A 20,600-nucleotide genomic window follows, 5' to 3' on the forward strand; every position below is an offset into this window, starting at 1 on the left:
TGTCCCGTTTGAAAGATGTTGGAAGGCCCTATACCTTTTCAGATAATTTATCCGATCCCAACCTCATGAAATGTTAGGTCTACCTCAAAGAATATGGTAAGATTCTGGATGTTGGTAGAAGAGCAGTGCTGGAGAAAGTAACCTGATTGTAGGGAGTGCTCTGATAATATTGGGTAAAAGCTGGTGTGTCTGCCGAACTTCTGAATCAGCCGCCAATCAGTGTGTCTCAGATGGCCTCTCTCGTCCTTCTGTCTTCCCCAAGCTGAGCCCACCTCAGTCTGAGCAAAGTTGTCTTCGGGATCAGAAATCTCTAGGGATCTCGGCATCTCAACCGCCTCCAAGCGGGTCTCTCCAGGTTGTGGCTTCAGTATGCAGATTGCATCGGGACCACGCAGCGTATTCACACTTCTTCTCTTTCAATACAGGCCCTGGCTTAAAAGCTGGCTCCGAAGTAGGGTTATCCAGGGGATGAAATGCCGCCCTCAGCGATTCTTCAAGTATGACTTGGTAGGTGTCTATTAGGCCACATAAATCGGGTAGAACAAACTTTCCAGTCTCTATTATGCGCTCTTACCCCAAGCACGTGGCAGCTGGGCAATGCAAATTTTTTATTTTAATTTTTTTAGAATACTGCTATATGCTTGATAAGTTTATAGTTTTTTTTACACTTCGTTACCTAAATGACTGAGAGGGCTGCATGTGAGAGTCTCAGCTACACGGATGTCTAATAAAAGGGATATCCAAGGGCCAAGTGGCTGTGTTTGCGTGTCTCGTTTTCGTTGTAGTAGCTATGCTTCAACATGTTAAAAAAAAGGTAAATTATAAATCTAAGCTCCGGAGCTCCACTGATATATGTCTTGTCGCTTCTAAAGTTGGCTCCGCCCCCTCAATTTTTACATATGTTCAAAATGCTAGAAGACAGGGTCACAGTGTGGCTCCTTTTATCTTAATAGAATCTTGGTTTAATGCCTCCTGAGGGAGGTTATTGAACAGTGGGGATTAATCAAATGTGATATGTTGATTTATACTGCTTTATGTGGAGATTTATTGGGCTCATAGGCTGCTGTTATGCGGTAATGGAACACACAGGTTTTTACTTTCACTTTGAACGCTGCACAGTTTGTAGCTTTGCGCTTTTTTTCTCATAGCAGGGGCGGTCCTGTCTTGCGCACCACGTGACTGGTTTCATTTTCCCTTTCCTGACCGAGCTAGCTGTTGGAGAAGACATTTGTTGCCTGGGTCTAAAAGGTGGTGAATGCCCCTGTCATTAGGAGTATAAAGATGCCATTTTGTGACAAATAAAAGATAATTTATTTTGTGTCCTACTGTTATTAGCGCAAGCTATGACGGATTCTGATATGCTTGAGGGTACTCCCTCTATCCCTAATAATAATACCTGTCTATATTGTGAGGAGGCCTTGGTATGCCCGCCCTCTCAACTATGTTCCATATGCATCAACAAGGTTATTATGTCTAAGAAGGTTAACCCCTTTAGTACTACTGAGCCGTCCACCTCTGAGGACTCGCCGTCCAGTGAGGTGCATACCCATCAGTCATCTCCCTCATCACATGCAGCTTCCCGTAGCATGCTTGATCTGGAGGGAGCCTTTTACCATCAGACTTTACCGTGCAGTTAAATACTGCGGTGTCTGAGGCTCGCCCTACAAAGTGCAAGCGAAAGGTTAAACATAGCTCTCTGTTTCAGGGGCCATCCAGTGATTTATTAGATTTTTCATGTATCCAAGGATGGGGTCACACTCTGAGTCTTCAGAGGGTGAACTTTCTGGATCGGAGTCTGCTACCTCCAGACCTCTGGCTGCGGAGGAGCCAGCCTTTAGATTTAAAATTGAACACATTCATTTTCTTCTAAAGGAGTTTCTGTCGACATTAGAGGTTCCAGAGGCCAAGTTGCCTGATGAACCTTTGATCCCTAAATTAGACAGAGTATACGAGGACAGGGTAGCACCGCTAACTTTTCCTGTACCTGTAAAAATGGCGAACATTATTAAGAACAAGTGGGACAGAATTGGATCTTCCTTTTCCCCTTCGTCTGTCTTTAAAAAATAATTCCCGGTCCCAGACTCTCAGCTGGAGTTGTGGTATTCCGTCCCTAAGGTGGATACTATTCTGCCCTTAATCTTTATAAGCAACAATACTTCTCTAATCTCATCTCTACTCTTTCCTCTAACCCAAAACGTCTGCTTTCCGCCCACCCCCACCTCCTAATACAACTTCTCAGCTCAAGATTTTGCCAGCCACTTCAATAACAAAATTGACTCCATCAGAAATTTAATCACCTCTCAACTTACTACCAATCTCCCACCCCTTAAAAGCTCACAATCATCCAAAAGCCAAATACCCTTAAATTTAACTCTTTTGCCCCTGTTAACGAGGAAAAAGTTCCAGCCCTTATACTGTCCTCCCACCTCACTACCTGTCCCCTCACAGCTACTCCCCTCCCTCTCTTCTATCATCACCCCCATACTCGCACACATTTTCAACCTCTCAGCACTGGTATATTTCCCTCATCTCTAAAACATGCACTAGTCACACCTATCCTCAAAAAACCTTCCCTCGATCCAACCTCCCCATCCAACTACCGTCCTATTTCCCTACTCCCTCTTGCCTCAAAGCTCCTTGAAAAGCTAGTATATGCACGTCTATCTCATTTCCTTACACTAAACTCTCTTCTTGACCCACTGCAATCTGTATTTCGTCACCATCACTCCACAGAGACAGCAATTGCCAAGGTTACCAATGAGCTACTTAGAGCAAAATCCAAAGGCCACTTCTCTCTGCTTATCCTACTTGATCTGCCTGCAGCCTTTGGCACTGTTGACCACCCTCTTTTACTCCAAACCCTCCAATCCTTTAGCATCTGCGACACAGCTCTCTTGTGGTTCTCTTCCTATCTCTCTAACCATACCTTTAGTGTAGCCTTCTCCGGAGCATCCTCTGCCCCGTTACCACTTCTATCCTCAGTCCGCTTCTCTTTTCAATCTATACGTTATCATTAGGTTCCTTAAAGGGACACTGAACCCAAATGTTTTCTTTTGTGATTCAGATAGAGCATGCAATTTTAAGCAACTTTCTAATTTACTCCTATTAGCAATTTTTCTTCGTTCTCTTGCTATCTTTATTTGCATCTAAGTTATTTTTTTTGGTTCAGAACTTGTTTATTGGTCGGTTAAATCAATTCACCAATCAGCAAGAACAACCCAGGTTGTTCACCAAAAATGGGCCGGCATCTAAACTTACATTCTTGCTTTTCAAATAAAGATACCAAGAGAATAAAGAAAATTTGATAATAGGAGTAAATTAGAAAGTTGCTTAAAATTGTATGCTCTATCTGAATCAGGAAAGAAAACATTTGGGTTCAGTGTCCCTTAAATAAAGTCCAACGGGTTTCAATATCATTTGTATGCCGATGACACCCAAATCTACCTCTCTGTACCAGACCTACCTTTTATACCCTGATATTTCTCCTACTGTTCCTTGTTCCCACGGCAGAATGACTGGGGGATGAGGGAAGTGGAAGAGGTATTTGAGCCTTTGGCTGGGGTGTCTTTGCCTCCTCCTGATGGCCAGGTTTAGTACTTCCCAACAGTAAGAAATGAAGCCGTAGACTCTCCTTATACAGAAGGAAATTAAATTATCTGGTAAGCATAATTTGTTTTTCTCCACTACTCTGTCTTTTCTTGTTAGACTGCTGCTGTCCAAGCTCATTCTGACATTACTGCTTTTTATTTTGCTGCTAATTTTCTTTTATCCATGGTGATGGCAATAAAAGCTACGTTTTAACTTTTAAGCCCTTTTTGCCCTGCCTCGCCTTCTTTTTGTATTGTCTGTCTTTTCTTGGCTTGTGATAGTTCGGATAGTCCCTATTATTTAATTTTTTTCTGTATTTGAAAAATAAGGTATGAAAATGGGTTATGTGCAATAGTGATGGCAAACTTTGATCTTTTTTCTCTCTAGTTGGATAAGAGAAAGCTCTAGTCAGTTGGTAGAAAGAGAATATGAATCATCGTCTAAAGTATGGAATGGTAAAGAAGTTCTTGCAATTTTTCATGACATGGGCATAACAAATGCTACGTTTCCAGTTCTTAAGGTAGGTGTAAATGTATTTATTTTACTAAAATTGTAATTTTTCTTAAAATAATAATAAATCCCATAACTTATTTAGGTATGTAATGTACTTTATAATTTAATTATTTGTAATTTAATTGTGTTTTTTACTTTCTGCCCATGCTGTCTAGAGCTGTCTTATACACAATGGTTATATTTTTAAGAACTTCTCAATAAAATGTTTTAAGTATTGCTGAGTAACATAACCTTTTCATTTACAAACTACCTTGTTTTATACTACCAAATAAGCCTTAAAAGGACAATCTAGTTAAATATCAAATGATCATCCATTATATTTTTAGAAGCATTTTGTAATATACTTTTACGGGCAAAATGCTTCTATTAAAGGGACAGTTTACTCGAGAATTTTTATTGTTTAAAACGATAGATAATCCCTTTTTCTCCTACATTGGTGTGTCCGGTCCACGGCTTCATCCTTACTTGTGGGAATATTCTCTTCCCCAACAGGAAATGGCAAAGAGAGCACAGCAAAAGCTGCCCATATAGCTCCCCCTCTGGCTCCGCCCCCCAGTCATTCTCTTTGCCGCTCTGAACAAGTAGCATCTCCACGGGGATGGTAAAGAGTATGTGGTGTTAGTTGTAGTTTTTTATTCTTCTATCAAGAGTTTGTTATTTTAAAATAGTGCCGGTTTGTACTATTTACTCTACAACAGAAAGTGATGAAGAGTTCTGTTTAAAGAGGAGTATGATTTTAGCAGCAGTAACTAAAATCCATTGCTGTTCCCACGCAGGACTGTTGAGCCCAGAGAACTTCAGTTGGGGGGAACAGTTTGCAGACTTTTCTGCTCAAGGTATGACTAGTCCATTTTCTAACAAGACATAGTAATGCTAGAAGACTGTCATTTTCCCTTTTTTGGGATCGGTAAGCCATTTTTCTTAGACTCATAACAGAATGAAGGCTTATTAATGGGCTATATACTGGTTGACACTATTGTGGGCTAAATCGATTGATTTATACAATATTTATATGACTTTTGGAGTGTTTTGGAACTTGAAAACACTTTGGGAACGTTTTTTATTCGCCTGGCAGTCGTTTAGACACCTATTCTAGTCAATAAGGGCCTTTCACTCTGGTATGCAGAGGGAGGAGGCCTCATTTTCGCACCTTAATTGCGCAGTTACTTCTGGAAGCAGTGCATGCAGCTTCATGTGAGAAGGTCCTGTGGCCATAAAAAACGATTCTGGAAGGCTTATTTCTGTGGCGAATAACCCCCAAGGAAAGGTAAAGCCGCAGCAAAGGCTGTGGCTGGGACTGTAGTGGGTTTAAACTGGTAAATTGAACAAATAGCTCCGGTTTGCTCATTTAAGGGGTTACAAACTTGAAATTTGGTGTGCAATACTTTCAAAGCATTAAGACACTAGGGTGCAAATTTGGTAAGGATCGGATATTTCCTTCATAGTTTTTCACACATTCAGAAATAAAGTGTGCTCTGTTTAACATTTAAAGAGACAGTAACGGTTTTGTTTAAAAACGGTTTTATTGCATTAATAGCCTGTATAAGCCTGTCTAACATGTCTGTACTTTCAGATAGAACATGTTCTGTATGTATGGAGGCCAAGGTGGTCTCCCCTTTAAATGTATGTGAAAATTGTGCCATGGCGTCCAAACAAAGTAAGGACAGTACTGTCACATTTAATAAGGTTGCCCAAGATGATTCTTCAAATGAAGGTAGTGGGGATAGTTCATCATCCTCTGCTTCTGTGTCAACACCAGTTATGCCCGCGCAGGCGACACCTAGTACATCTAGCGCGCCAATGCTTGTTACTATGCAACAATTAACTGCAGTAATGGATAATTCTATAGCTAATCTTTTATCCAAAATGCCAGCATTTCAAAGAAAGCGTGATTGCTCAGTTTTAAATACAGAGGATGAGCAAGGGTGCGCTGACGAAAATTTATCTGTTATACCCTCACACCAGTCAGAATTGGCAGTGAGGGAGGGTCTGTCGGAGGGAGAAATTTCTGATTCAGGAAAAGTTTCTCAACAGGCAGAACCTGATATTGTGACGTTTAAATTTAAGTTAGAACATCTCCGCGCCCTGCTTAAGGAGGTGCTAACTACTCTGGACGATTGTGACTCTTTGGTCATTCCAGAAAAATTGTGCAAAATGGACAAATTCCTTGAGGTCCCTGTGCACGCTGATGCCTTTCCGATACCCAAAAGGGTGGCGGACATAGTGACTAAGGAGTGGGAGAAGCCAGGTATACCTTTTGTCCCACCTCCTATATTTAAGAAAATGTTCCCCATTGTCGACCCCAGAAGGGACGCATGGCAAACAGTTCCTAAGGTTGAGGGGGCAGTTTCTACGTTGGCCAAACGCACGACTATTCCCATTGAGGACAGTTGTGCTTTCAAAGATCCTATGGATAAAAAATTGGAAGGTTTGCTTAAAAAGATATTTGTTCAACAAGGTTTCCTCCTCCAACTAATTTTGTGCATTATTCCTGTCACAACGGCGGCGTCTTTTTGGTTCGAAGAACTAGAAAATTCGCTCAATAAGGAGACTCCATATGAGGAAGTCATGGACAGAATTCACGCACTAAAGTTGGCTAATTCCTTTATTTTAGATTCCGCTTTGCAATTGGCGAAATTAGCGGCGAAAAATTCAGGTTTTGCAATTGTGGCGCGCAGAGCGCTTTGGCTAAAATCTTGGTCGGCGGATGTGTCATCCAAGACAAAATTGCTTAATATTCCTTTCAAAGGTAAGACCCTTTTTGGGCCAGAATTGAAGGAAATTATTTCAGACATCACGGGGGAAAGGGCCATGCCCTCCCACAGGATAGGCCTTTCAAGGCTAAGAACAAATCTAATTTTCGTTCCTTTCGCAACTTCAGGAACGGACCGTCTCCTAACTCTGCAGCCTCTAGACAAGAGGGTAACGCTTCCCAGGCTAAGCCAGCATGGAAACCAATGCAAGGCTGGAACAAGGGTAAACAGGCCAAGAAGCCTGCTGCTGCTACCAAGACAGCATGAAGGGGTAGCCCCCGATCCGGGACCGGATCTAGTAGGGGGCAGACTTTCTCTCTTTGCTCAGGCTTGGGCAAGAGATGTTCCGGATCCCTGGGCACTAGAAATAGTCTCTCAGGGTTATCTTCTAGAATTCAAGGAACTTCCTCCAAGGGGAAGGTTCCACATGTCTCGCTTATCTTCAGACCAGATAAAGAGACAGGCATTCTTACATTGCGTAGGAGATCTATTAAAGATGGGAGTGATACACCCAGTTCCAACAGTGGAACAAGGTTAGGGGTTTTACTCAAACCTGTTTGTAGTTCCCAAAAAAGAGGGAACTTTCAGACCAATTCTTGTTTTAAAAATTCTAAACAAATTCCTCAGAGTTCCATCGTTCAAAATGGAAACCATTCGAACAATTTTACCAACAATCCAGGAGGGTCAATTCATGACTACCGTGGATTTAAAGGGTGCGTACCTACATATTCCTATCCACAAAGATCATCATCAGTTCCTAAGGTTCGCCTTTCTGGACAAACATTACCAGTTTGTGGCTCTTCCGTTTGGTTTAGCCACTGCTCCCAGAATTTTCACAAAGGTGCTAGGGTCCCTTCTAGCGGTTCTAAGACCGAGGGGCATTGCAGTGGCACCTTACCTAGACGACATCCTAATCCAAGCGTCGTCCCTTTCCAGATCAAGGGCTCATACAGACATTGTATTAGCTTTTCTCAGGTCTCACGGGTGGAAGGTGAACGTGGAAAAGAGTTCCCTGTCCCCATCTACAAGAGTTACTTTTCTGGGAACAATAATAGATTCTGTAGAAATGAAGATTTTTCTGACAGAGGTCAGAAAATGAAAGCTTCTAAAGGCTTGTCAAGTTCTTCAATCTATTCCTCAGCCTTCCATAGCTCAGTGCATGGAAGTAATAGGTCTAATGGTGGCAGCAATGGACGTGGTTCCTTTTGCTCAAATTCATCTAAGACCATTGCAACTGTGCATGCTCAGACAGTGGAATGGGGATTATGCAGACTTGTCTCCCCAGATTCAAGTAGACCAGTTAACCAGAGACTCACTCCGTTGGTGGTTGACTCAGGATCACCTGTCTCAGGGAATGACTTTCCGCAGACCAGAGTGGGTCATTGTCACGACCGACGCCAGTCTATTAGGCTGGGGCGCGGTCTGGGACTCCCTGAAAGCTCAGGGTCTATGGTCTCGGGAAGAGTCTCTTCTCCCGATAAACATCCTGGAACTGAGAGCGATATTCAATGCGCTCCGGGCTTGGCCTCAACTAGCGAAGGCCGGATTCATAAGATTTCAGTCGGACAACATGACGACTGTAGCTTACATCAATCATCAGGGAGGAACAAAGAGTTCCTTGGCGATGAGAGAGGTATCCAAGATCATCAAATGGGCGGAGGATCACTCCTGCCATCTATCTGCAATTCACATCCCAGGAGTAGACAACTGGGAGGCGGATTATTTGAGTCGTCAGACTTTCCATACGGGGGAGTGGGAACTCCACCCGGAGGTCTTTGCCCAGTTAACTCAATTATGGGGCATTCCAGACATGGATCTGATGGCGTCTCGTCAGAACTTCAAGGTTCCTTGCGACGGGTCCAGATCCAGGGATCCCAAGGCGACACTAGTGGATGCATTAGTGGCGCCTTGGTCGTTCAACCTAGCTTATGTGTTTCCACCGTTTCCTCTCCTTCCCAGGCTCGTAGCCAGGATCAAACAGGAGAAGGCCTCTGTGATTCTGATAGCTCCTGCGTGGCCATGCAGGACTTGGTATGCAGACCTGGTGAATATGTCATCGGCTCCACCATGGAAGCTACCTTTGAGACAGGATCTTCTAGTACAAGGTCCATTCGAACATCCAAATCTAGTCTCTCTGCAGCTGACTGCTTGGAAATTGAACGCTTGATTTTATCTAAGCGTGGGTTTTCAGATTCAGTTATAGATACTCTGGTCCAAGCCAGAAAACCTGTGACTAGGAAAATTTACCATAAAATATGGAAAAAATATATCTGTTGGTGTGAATCCAAGGGATTTTCTTGGAGTAAAATTAAAATTCCTAAGATTCTTTCCTTTCTCCAAGAGGGTTTGGATAAAGGGTTGTCAGCGAGTTCTCTAAAAGGACAGATATCTGCTTTGTCTGTTTTGTTACACAAACGCCTGGCAGCAGTGCCAGATGTACAAGCTTTTGTACAGGCCTTAGTCAGAATCAAGCCTGTTTACAGACCCATGACTCCTCCATGGAGTCTAAATTTAGTTCTTTCAGTTCTTCAAGGGGTTCCGTTTGAACCTTTACATTCCATAGATATTAAGTTACTATCTTGGAAAGTTCTGTTTTTGGTTGCTATTTCTTCTGCTAGAAGAGTTTCTGAATTGTCTGCTTTGCAGTGTGATCCACCCTATCTGGTATTCCATGCAGATAAGGTTGTTTTGCGTACCAAACCTGGTTTTCTTCCAAAAGTGGTTTCCAACAGGAATATTAACCAGGAAATAGTTGTTCCTTCTCTGTGTCCGAATCCAGTTTCGAAGAAGGAACGTTTGTTACACAATTTAGATGTGGTCCGTGCTCTAAAATTCTATTTAGATGCAACAAAGGATTTCAGACAGACTTCATCTTTGTTTGTCGTTTATTCTGGTAAGAGGAGAGGACAGAAAGCTACTGCTACCTCTCTTTCTTCTTGGCTGAAAAGCATCATCCGGACGGCAGCCTCCTGAACGAATTACAGCTCACTCTACTAGAGCTGTGGCTTCCACATGGGCCTTCAAGAACGAGGCTTCTGTTGATCAGATATGTAAGGCAGCGACTTGGTCTTCTCTGCACACTTTTGCCAAATTTTACAAATTCGATACTTTTGCTTCTTCGGAGGCTATTTTTGGGAGAAAGGTTTTGCAAGCCGTGGTGCCTTCCGTTTAGGTAACCTGACTTGTTCCCTCCCTTCATCCGTGTCCTAAAGCTTTGGTATTGGTTCCCACAAGTAAGGATGAAGCCGTGGACCGGACACACCAATGTAGGAGAAAACAGAATTTATGCTTACCTGATAAATTTCTTTCTCCTACGGTGTGTCCGGTCCACGGCCCGCCCTGGTTTTTTTAGTCAGGTTTCAAATTTTTATTTCTGTACACTACAGTCACCACGGCACCCTATAGTTTCTCCTTTTTCTCCTAACCGTCGGTCGAATGACTGGTGGGCGGAGCCAGAGGGGGAGCTATATGGGCAGCTTTTGCTGTGCTCTCTTTGCCATTTACTGTTGGGGAAGAGAATATTCCCACAAGTAAGGATGAAGCCGTGGACCGGACACACCGTAGGAGGAAGACATTTATCAGGTAAGCATAAATTCTGTTATTACCCATTCCCGAATTTTGCATAACCAACACAGTTATATTAATATACTTTTTACCTCCGTGATTACCTTGTATCTAAGCCTCTGCAGACTGCCCCTTTATCTCATTTTTTTTTTTTTTTTTTTTTAAAAAGACTTCCATTTTATCCAATCAGTGCCAACTCATAAATAATTCCATGGAAGTGAGCACAATGTTATATATATGGCACACATGGACTAGTGCTTTCGAGCTGTGGAAAAACTGTCAAATGCACTGAGATAAGATGTGGCCTTCAATGCCTTAAAAATTAACATATAAGCCTACCTAGGTTTAGCTTTCAATAGAGTATACCAAGAGAACAAGGCAAATATGATGATAATGGTAAATTGAAAAGTTGTTTAAAATGGCATGCCCTTTCTGAATCATGAAAGTTTAATTTGACTAGAGTCTCCCTTTAATAGCATTTTCTGTGCATGCAACCTACAGAGCATTTTACATATGCTTTGTGCACCCACACTGAGATTGCTTCTACTTATGCAGCCAGTGATGATCTGTATTGCATCATTGCTCTGAGCAGCCACAGTCAAGGGACTGCAAGTAGATTTCACATATACTGAGGCAATAAAAGCATTTAATAGAAACATTTTTGCTAATACATTATTGCAAAAAAAGTTTGTAATTGAAACTGAAATGCACTTATCTAAATTGTGTCTTCAAATAAATAACAGAAGATTATCTCCTTTATGCAAAAGCATTTTAGATTTATATTGATATACCAAATTTGTTTCAGTATATGACAGTTGTGCCTTTCTCCTTTTAACTATTGTGTATGTGAACCCTAAATTGGTCAAATGTGTTATCTGCACAAATAATTAACAAAACTATTATTTTAACAATGGTGGGATTTTTTTTTGTCAAAGGAATATCAAAGTCAATTTATTTGACATTCATTTAGATAGCACATATACCAGGAGGGGTTTCATTATATGTATGTTAAGTCACTAACTGAAGTAAGGCAGAAACAAATGAACTTGAGAACCCCTTTTACTCTTGGCCAGTTACCTCTCCATCTAATATCTTTTTGAGAAGCCCTCCTCTATTCTATATGCAACACTTGGATGGATTCTGCTCACCTAGTATACACAATTTTGACCATTTTCTTGCCCATGTGAATTGCTACCTCCTTTTCTAAAGGAATTGCGTCTGTATTTTAAATGGTTCACATGCACTGGATATACCCTATAGGGTATATCTCACCCCACATCTTTTAATGTTGAGGTCAGTTTCCACATTTCTCCCATATACCCTTCCTTTATAAAGGTCAAATAATGACAACCACAGACCTTGCACACTCCTTCCCAAGCTCTTTTCTTCCCACAGTGCACCTTACTTTGATTACATCACAATGCAAACTCCCCATATCAATCCTATATGTTGTAAGCTTACATGAGAATTACTGTTGACATTCAGAACCCTTAGAATGATTACTGGTATGTTACAAGGAAGTGTGTCCTTCCCTTTACAGTGACTGGAGAGAGCTCTCTGTAATTTGTCTGCTTTCTTATCATTCTCGCTGTTTAGAATCTAGCAGATATAATTCTCAATGTTTGCGTGACTTTGTGTCCTGCTCAGTTGTTGGCATATTTATTTCTACAAGTGGTTTCACTCTTGATCAGGGATGACCATCTGGCAGCCCATGGGCCACATGCTGCCTTAAACAAGTTTTTGTTTCCCATAGGTAAAGCAGAACTGAGAATGTGTGGCATAATTTTTACGGCCCTTGGGAAAATGCAAAACTAAGAATGTGGGTTATAGGTTTTGTATCTACAGGACAAAAAAGTAGAACTAAAGATGTGTGCTTTGGGGACTTCTGGTGGGAGTGCAAACAGAGGTGGCTACAACTCAAAATAGCTTTCCTTTCTTAATCTGATGAGAGTCCATGAGTCCTTACTCTTGGGAAGTACATTACCTGGCCTTCAGGAGGAGGCAAATACACCATAGACTATAGTTTTTAAGTATCCCTCCTACTTCCCTTACCCTCCCAGTATTTTCTTTGCCTAGTCAAGGAGACTGGCGAAGATCGAAGTGCTTTGCATTTAATTCAAGATTACAGGGATATTAATCCCAGATTTCCCTTCAATGGATAGTTCTTGGAAGAGAAGGACATTGGAGGGTACTGGCTTTGCAGTGTAAATCTCGGACTGGGACAGTCCCCTTAGCTTTGTTCTGTTTGGCCAGGAATATGTACTCCTTGAGTATATCCTCTACTGTCAGTAACAGTACAGGATTTGCTTTCTACTGCAATCTCTGGACTAACAGCAGGATAAGATCAGTGGAGGAGACATTATGCTGGTAAATATAATTTGTTTCACACAGCCCGCAGTCTTTTACAGAAATACTTTCAGGTAGTACTTATAGCCAACACACATTGTCATGGACCAGTGTTATACCTTGGTAGGTTTGTGCAAACTTTACATTCGTTTTAATAAAAGAGGGAACTGTTTTATTGTATGTTCTCTGAGTTATGTTGTGCTGCACCACAGTGTGTTGTATTGATATGGAGGGCTCAGAAGGGATTTTAAAGCACTTCCAGTTTTCTAATGGTAGTGAGAGTCCACGATCCTTACTCTTGGGAATTACATCACCTGGTCACAAGGAGGAGGCAAAAGACACTTTACACCATAACTCCCAGTTCCTCTACCCTCCCAGTAATTAGCGTGCAACATACAGTGCGATTGAGAGGGAGTTAAACATTTTTCCTGCTGATGCTGTAAGTCCGGCGCGCTCCACGCCCCTTTCTTTACTCTCAGCGGTCCTGGAGAGGGGAGTGGCAGCATCTGCATGGTAGTTTGTCAGCGTTTACTCTACCAGGCATCAAGAGGTGGGGAGACCCTATAGCAGAGCAATAGGGGATTGTTAATGGTAGGGATGTCACATTGCTGTACATTACTTAAAGGGATAGTAAACCAAAACTGTTATTGTTTAAAAAGATAGATAATCCCTTTTTATCCCGATCGTCCTTACTAAGGCTCTTTTTGAAGGGAGCGCCAGCCAATCCGGGAAGAGGTGTGTCATGGTCACGTGATTACAGCCGCCAATCACAGTGCATCTGGGACGTGTTATGTTTATGTGTGCGTTCTATCTAACAGGGGGTGTGTGGTGAAGAGCCACTTTTTGATTTTATGCCTATGAGCCAAATAGAAAAGGTGTTTGGGATTTGACTTACGATCCTAAATAATCAGTTAGAGACTAACAAACACTTTTTTTGCGATAAAAAATGTCTGGCTGGCTGTGACTAGGACAAATTAAAAGCTTTCAACTATTCCCATTAGTGTTAGACATATATCTCTGCTAGGGATTACGATTATCTCAATAGAAATAATAATACAAGTTGAGAAAGTATTAATTTTACCTTAGCAGTTTAAATATTTATGTAGTATTGTTATAGATCAATGCACAATGCATTTATTTATTCTGGTGTATCATAATCACCATTCCAAAGTACGTTCACCTCATTAGACTATGTATACATTATGGCTATAAGACCCAAGGATATAAAGACATGTGTGTGTGTGTGTATATATATATATATATATATATATATATATATATATATATATATACATACATACATACATACATACATACATACATACATACATACAGCTGGCCTTCGTTTTACAACGGTTCAATTTGCACCGTTTCAGAATAACAACCTTTTTTTCAGTCATGTGACTGCTATTAAAAAGCATTGAGAAGCAGTGCATTGATTAAAATAGCCAGTAGGTGGAGCTGTCCGCTTGTGTTGCAGCAAAGATATGCAAGCCAAGCAAGCTGAAATTAATCAGCTTAACCAGACCTGAGCTATCGAGCAGCTTGCAAAGGAACAAGATCTTCCTGTCTATAAATCAGTCCAGATTGGAATGCATAGAAAGAACTGTTTGCAGAAAAATGTGTTGCGTGATTATTTTATTAGGTTTATAATGCAGTTTAGCAAATGTTTTTGTTCATTTAACCTAGTTTAATTATATATTCTGTGTTGTGTGATTATTTTATTAGGTTTATAATGCTGTTTAAGCTTTAAAAATAATGTATTCAGTGTTACTTATGCCAATTTTGAGAGGGGCCTGGAACCTAACTCCCTCACTTTCCATTGACTGGGTTTCAATTTACAACGGTTTCGATTTACAACCATTCCTTCTGGAACCTAACCTCGATGTAAACTGAGGGCTACCTGTATGTATGTATATATATATATATATATATATATATATATATATTTATGTGTGTGTGTGAACCAAAGAGGGAATTTGGTGTAATGCATATATTATAGCTGTATATGACTTCAGTCATTTTTTAAGGTATATACACGTCCTTACAATTTTGATGTTTAGATTCCACTATAGTGCACATTGAATTTTATAATAATATATACTGGTTAGAATGACATGTATACTAGTTTCATTGTATGAGTGTTTTGTCACATTATCGACCCATAAATGGGCAATAAAGTTGTGTTTAGTTACAACTCTATATCCTTATGGCATTTATGCCCAAATTTCAGATCATTGTAGAAATGGACCAAAGCTAAGTTGTTCATTCAATCCTTTTGGCGCCATAGTTTGTAGGCAGAATATCCATTTGGTTTCTTTTTTGAGGAGCATCACCTCTATATTTTCTCCCCTAATTCCTGGCTTCACCTTTTGGAGAATCCAGCATTTAAGTCTGCTTTACCTGCATATTTGTGTAGGAAGTGTTTTGCCACTGATGTAACTTTCTTCCCTTTTTCCAGGTCACTTCTGGCATTACGGATGTTCCCCAAATATTCTCCTAACCTGATACTCAATTCTCTAGTGGACATACCCACGTACTTTTTACCACAAATGCATTCAATGCAGTAAATTATGTTTTTGGCACGGCAGTTATAAAACTCACTCATGTACCTATCTGTTCCATCTGTTTTGTAGTACATATATATGGACAGAATTTGCATGTCCCACAGGGATATGTGCTTTTGAGATTGTCTTTTCTTTTATTGACATGTTTAACAAAGTGACTTTTCACAATTTTTTCTCTTATTGTTGGTGCTCTTTTCCAGGAGATTGATACCATCACCTACTTGTTTTGCAAGGTCCTCATGTGTGTAACATGTGAAGATGTCGGTTTAGGATTTCAGCAATTTCCTTATGGACTTCGTTGTAGGTACCAATGAACCTCACTTTTTGATTCTTATTGTTCCTAATTTTAGGTACTTTGAGATCTGATCTTACTTTATGTAGTGACCTGTGATAGGCTTTTTTGAGAATAGAATTAGAGTAGCCTCTTTCCTTTAGTCTTGATTTAAGATCTTTTGCTTGTTTTTTTAAATTCTCTATTTTTGAACAGTTGCGTCGTAGGCGTAGAAACTCACCATAAGGGATTGCTTTTTTAGTGGGTTAATGGTGTGCGCTTTCAAATCTTAGGATAGAGTTTGTTGCTGACTCCTTTCTGTATAGGTTGGTTTCTCTTTTGCCGAACATATCTCTAGAGATACTAAGGTCAAGGAAGGTTACCTTGTCATGATTAATTTCATAGGTTAGTTTTAGGTTTAGATCATTGAGATTCAATTAATTTACAAAAGTTTTAAAGGTGTTAATATCCCCCTTCCATAGTATAAAGACATCATCAATGTACCTCAGCCACAACAAAGTATGCTCCATATATTTCGCCATTTTCTCTCCAAAAACGGTTTCCTGTTCCCACCATCCTAAGTACAAATTTGCATGTGTAGGGACACAGGCTGTCCCCATGGCGGTGCCTCTTACTTAGAGATAAAATTTATCGTTAAATATGAAGTAGTTGTGGCTGAGGACAAATCTGAGCAAACATTATGAACACATTTTTCTCTGTACAGTTAGATGCTTCCATTTTTAGAAAATATTCTGCTGCGAAACAGCCCCATTCATGGTCAATTGATGTGTATAATGATTCTACATCGCATGTAGCGAAGAAAGTATTCTCATCCAAAATGATACCTTAAATTTTTTGTAACACTTCCATGGTATCCCTGACATATGAGGGTAGTGTTAAAACGATATCCCTTAGTCTGATATCTATGTATCTGGAAGCTTGTTCACCTAGACTGCCTATGCCAGAGACAATTGGTTTCCCCCGGAGGTGTAAGTTTGTTTTTATGAATTTTTGGAAGAAGGTACAGTGTCGCTGTTTTTGGTTTATCAACAGTCAGATACTTATTATTTATTAGTGATTATTTCTTCAGTTTTGGCTCTTTCAATTATGATTTTATAATTCGATAGAAAATCTGAAGTGGTATCCCAAAGAGAAGTTTATAACATTTCTGATCCCCTAATTGTCTCAGGGCCTCAATCACATACATGTCCTTTGGCAATAGGACTATATTTCTCCAACATAGGTGTGTCCGGTCCACGGCGTCATCCTTACTTGTGGGATATTCTCTTCCCCAACAGGAAATGGCAAAGAGCCCAGCAAAGCTGGTCACATGATCCCTCCTAGGCTCCGCCTACCCCAGTCATTCTCTTTGCCGTTGTACAGGCAACATCTCCACGGAGATGGCTTAGAGTTTTTTAGTGTTTAACTGTAGTTTTTATTATTCAATCAAGAGTTTGTTATTTTAAAATAGTGCTGGTATGTACTATTTACTCTGAAACAGAAAAGAGATGAAGATTTCTGTTTGTATGAGGAAAATGATTTTAGCAACCGTTACTAAAATCCATGGCTGTTCCACACAGGACTGTTGAGAGGAATTAACTTCAGTTGGGGGAACAGTGAGCAGTCTTTTGCTGCTTGAGGTATGACACATTCTAACAAGACGATGTAATGCTGGAAGCTGTCATTTTCCCTATGGGATCCGGTAAGCCATTTTTATTCACACAGTAAATAAGGGCTTTACAAGGGCTTATTAAGACTGTAGACATTTTCTGGGCTAAATCGATCATATTTACACATATTTAGCCTTGAGGAATCATTTAATCTGGGTATTTTTTGTAAAAGAATATCGGCAGGCACTGTTTTAGACACTTTATTCTATTGGGGCTTTCCCTAATCATAGTCAGAGCCTCATTTTCGCGCCGGTATGGCGCACTTGTTTTTGAGAACAGCATGACATGCAGCTGCATGTGTGTGGAGCTCTGATACATAGAAAAGTCTTTCTGAAGGCATTATTTGGTATCGTATTCCCCTTTGGGCTTGGTTGGGTCTCAGCAAAGCAGATTCCAGGGACTGTAAAGGGGTTAAATATAAAAACGGCTCCGGTTCCGTTATTTTAAGGGTTAAAGCTTCCAAATTTGGTGTGCAATACTTTTAAGGCTTTAAGACACTGTGGTGAAACAATTCCTTCATACTTTTTCGCAATTGCAGTAATAAAGTGTGTTCAGTTTAAAATTTAAAGTGACAGTAACGGTTTTATTTTAAAACGTTTTTTGTGCTTTGTTATCAAGTTTATGCCTGTTTAACATGTCTGAACTACCAAGGTTCCTTCTCATTTAAATAGATGTGATTTATGTCATAATAAATTTAGTAAAAATGATGCCCAAGATGATTCCTCAAGTGAGGGGAGTAAGCATGGTACTGCATCATCCCCTCCTTCGTCTACACCAGTTTTGCCCATACAGGAGGCCCCTAGTACATCTAGCGCGCCAATACTCCTTACTATGCAACAATTAACGGCTGTAATGGATAATTCTATCAAAAACATTTTAGCCAATATGCCCACTTATCAGCGAAAGCGCGACTGCTCTGTTTTAGAAAATACTGAAGAGCATGAGGCCGCTGATGATATTGTTTCTGAAGGGCCCCTACACCAGTCTGAGGGGGCCAGGGAGGTTTTGTCTGAGGGAGAAATTTCAGATTCAGGAAAAATTTCTCAACAAGCTGAACCTGATGTGATTACTTTTAAATTTAAGTTGGAACATCTCCGCGCTCTGCTTAAGGAGGTGTTATCCAATTTGGATGATTGTGATTATCTGGTCATTCCAGAAACACTATGTAAAATGGACAAGTTCCTAGAGGCCCCGGGGCCCCCCGAAGCTTTTCCTATACTCAAGCGGGTGGCGTACATTGTTAATAAAGAATGGGACAGGCCCGGTGTACCTTTCGTACCTCCCCCCATATTTAAAAAATTGTTTCCTATAGTCGACCCCAGAAAGGACTTATGGCAGACAGTCCCCAAGGTCGAGGGGGCGGTTTCTACTCTAAACAAGCGCACCACTATACCCATAGAAGATAGTTGTGCTTTCCAAGATCCTATGGATAAAAAATTAGAAGGTTTGCTAAAAAAGATGTTTGTTCAGCAAGGTTACCTTCTACAACCAATTGCATGCATTGTCCCTGTCACTACAGCCGCGTGTTTCTGGTGCGATGAGCTAGAAAAGGCGATTATTAGTAATTCTTCTTCTTATGAGGAGATTATGGACAGAATTCGTGCTCTTAAATTGGCTAATTCTTTCACACTAGACGCCACATTGCAATTGGCTAGGTTAGCGGCGAAAAATTCTGGGTATGCTATTGTGGCGCGCAGAGCGCTTTGGTTAAAATCTTGGTCAGCGGATGCGTCTTCCAAGAACAAATTGTTTGACATTCCTTTCAAGGGGAAAACACTGTTTGGCCCTGACTTGAAAGAGTTTATCTCTGATATCACTGGGGGCAAGGGCCACGCCCTTCCTCAGAATAGGTCTTTCAAGGCCAAAAATAAACCTAATTTTCGTCCCTTTCGCAGAAACGGACCAGCCCCAAGTGCTACGTCCTCTAAGCAGGAGGGTAATACTTCTCAAGCCAATCCAGCCTGGAGACCAAGGCAAGGCTGGAACAAAGGAAAGCAGGCCAAGAAACCTGCCACTGCTCCCAAGACAGCATGAGATGCGGGCCCCCGATCCGGGACCGGATTTGGTGGGGGGCAGACTCTCTCTCTTCACTCAGGCTTGGGCAAGAGATGTTGGATCCTTGGGCGCTAGAAATAGTCTTCCAAGGTTATCTTCTGGAAGTGATTCATCCTGTTCCATTAAAAGAACGAGGGATGGGGTTCTACTCCAATCTGTTCGTAGTTCCCAAAAAAGAGGGAACGTTCAGACCAATCTTAGATCTCAAGATCCTAAACAAGTTTCTCAAGGTTCCATCGTCCAAAATGGAAACCATTCGAACAATCCTTCCATCCAGAAAGGTCAATTCTTGACCACGGTGGATTTAAAGGATGCGTATCTACATATTCCTGTCCACAAGGAACATCATCGGTTCCTAAGGTTCGCATTCCTGGACAAGCATTACCAGTTCGTGGCGCTTCCTTTCGGATTAGCCACTGTTCCAAGGATTTTCACAAAGGTACTAGGGTCCCTTCTGGCGGTGCTAAGACCAAGGGGCATTGCTGTAGTACCTTACTTGGACGACATTCTGATTCAAGCGTCGTCCCTTCCTCAAGCAAAGGCTCACACGGACATAGTCCTGGCCTTTCTCAGATCTCACGGATGGTAAGTGAACGTGGAAAAGAGTTCTCTATCTCCGTCGACAAGAGTTCCCTTCTTGGGAACAATAATAGACTCCTTAGAAATGAGGATTTTTCTGACAGAGACCAGAAAAACAAAACTTCTAAACTCTTGTCGGATACTTCCTTCCGTTCCTCTTCCTTCCATAGCAGAGTGCATGGAAGTGATAGGTTTGATGGTAGCGGCAATGGACATAGTTCCTTTTGCGCGCATTCATCTAAGACCATTTCAATTGTGTATGCTCAGTCAGTGGAATGGGGACTATACAGACTTGTCTCCGAAGATACAAGTAAATCAGAGGACCAGAGACTCACTCCGTTGGTGGCTGTCCCTGGACAACCTGTCGCTAGGGGTGACCTCCCGCAGACCAGAGTGGGTCATTGTCACGACCGACGCCAGTCTGATGGGCTGGGGCGCGGTCTGGGGATCCCTGAAAGCTCAGGGTCTTTGGTCTCGGGAAGAATCTCTTCTACCGATAAATATTCTGGAACTGAGAGCGATATTCAATGCTCTCAAGGCTTGGCCTCAGCTAGCGAGGGCCAAGTTCATACGGTTTCAATCAGACAACATGACGACTGTTGCGTACATCACCCATCAGGGGGGAACAAGGAGTTCCCTGGCGATGGAAGAAGTGACCAAAATCATTCAATGGGCGGAGACTCGCTCCTGCCGC

General features: G+C 41.3%; 1 protein-coding gene across 1 annotated transcript in view; it reads left to right on the plus strand.

Moving 5' to 3' along the window:
- The window catches only part of BRIP1 (BRCA1 interacting helicase 1), a 1,071,924-nt gene that overhangs the window by 405,087 nt on the left and 646,237 nt on the right, over positions 1–20,600 (plus strand). The window contains exon 10 of the mRNA XM_053707344.1: positions 3,976–4,108. Within this exon, the coding sequence (XP_053563319.1) occupies positions 3,976–4,108 (133 nt within the window). The remainder of the gene's footprint in view (positions 1–3,975; positions 4,109–20,600) is intronic.

Source organism: Bombina bombina, chromosome 3 (assembly GCF_027579735.1).
Source record: "Bombina bombina isolate aBomBom1 chromosome 3, aBomBom1.pri, whole genome shotgun sequence".
NCBI classification, from domain to species: domain Eukaryota; kingdom Metazoa; phylum Chordata; class Amphibia; order Anura; family Bombinatoridae; genus Bombina; species Bombina bombina.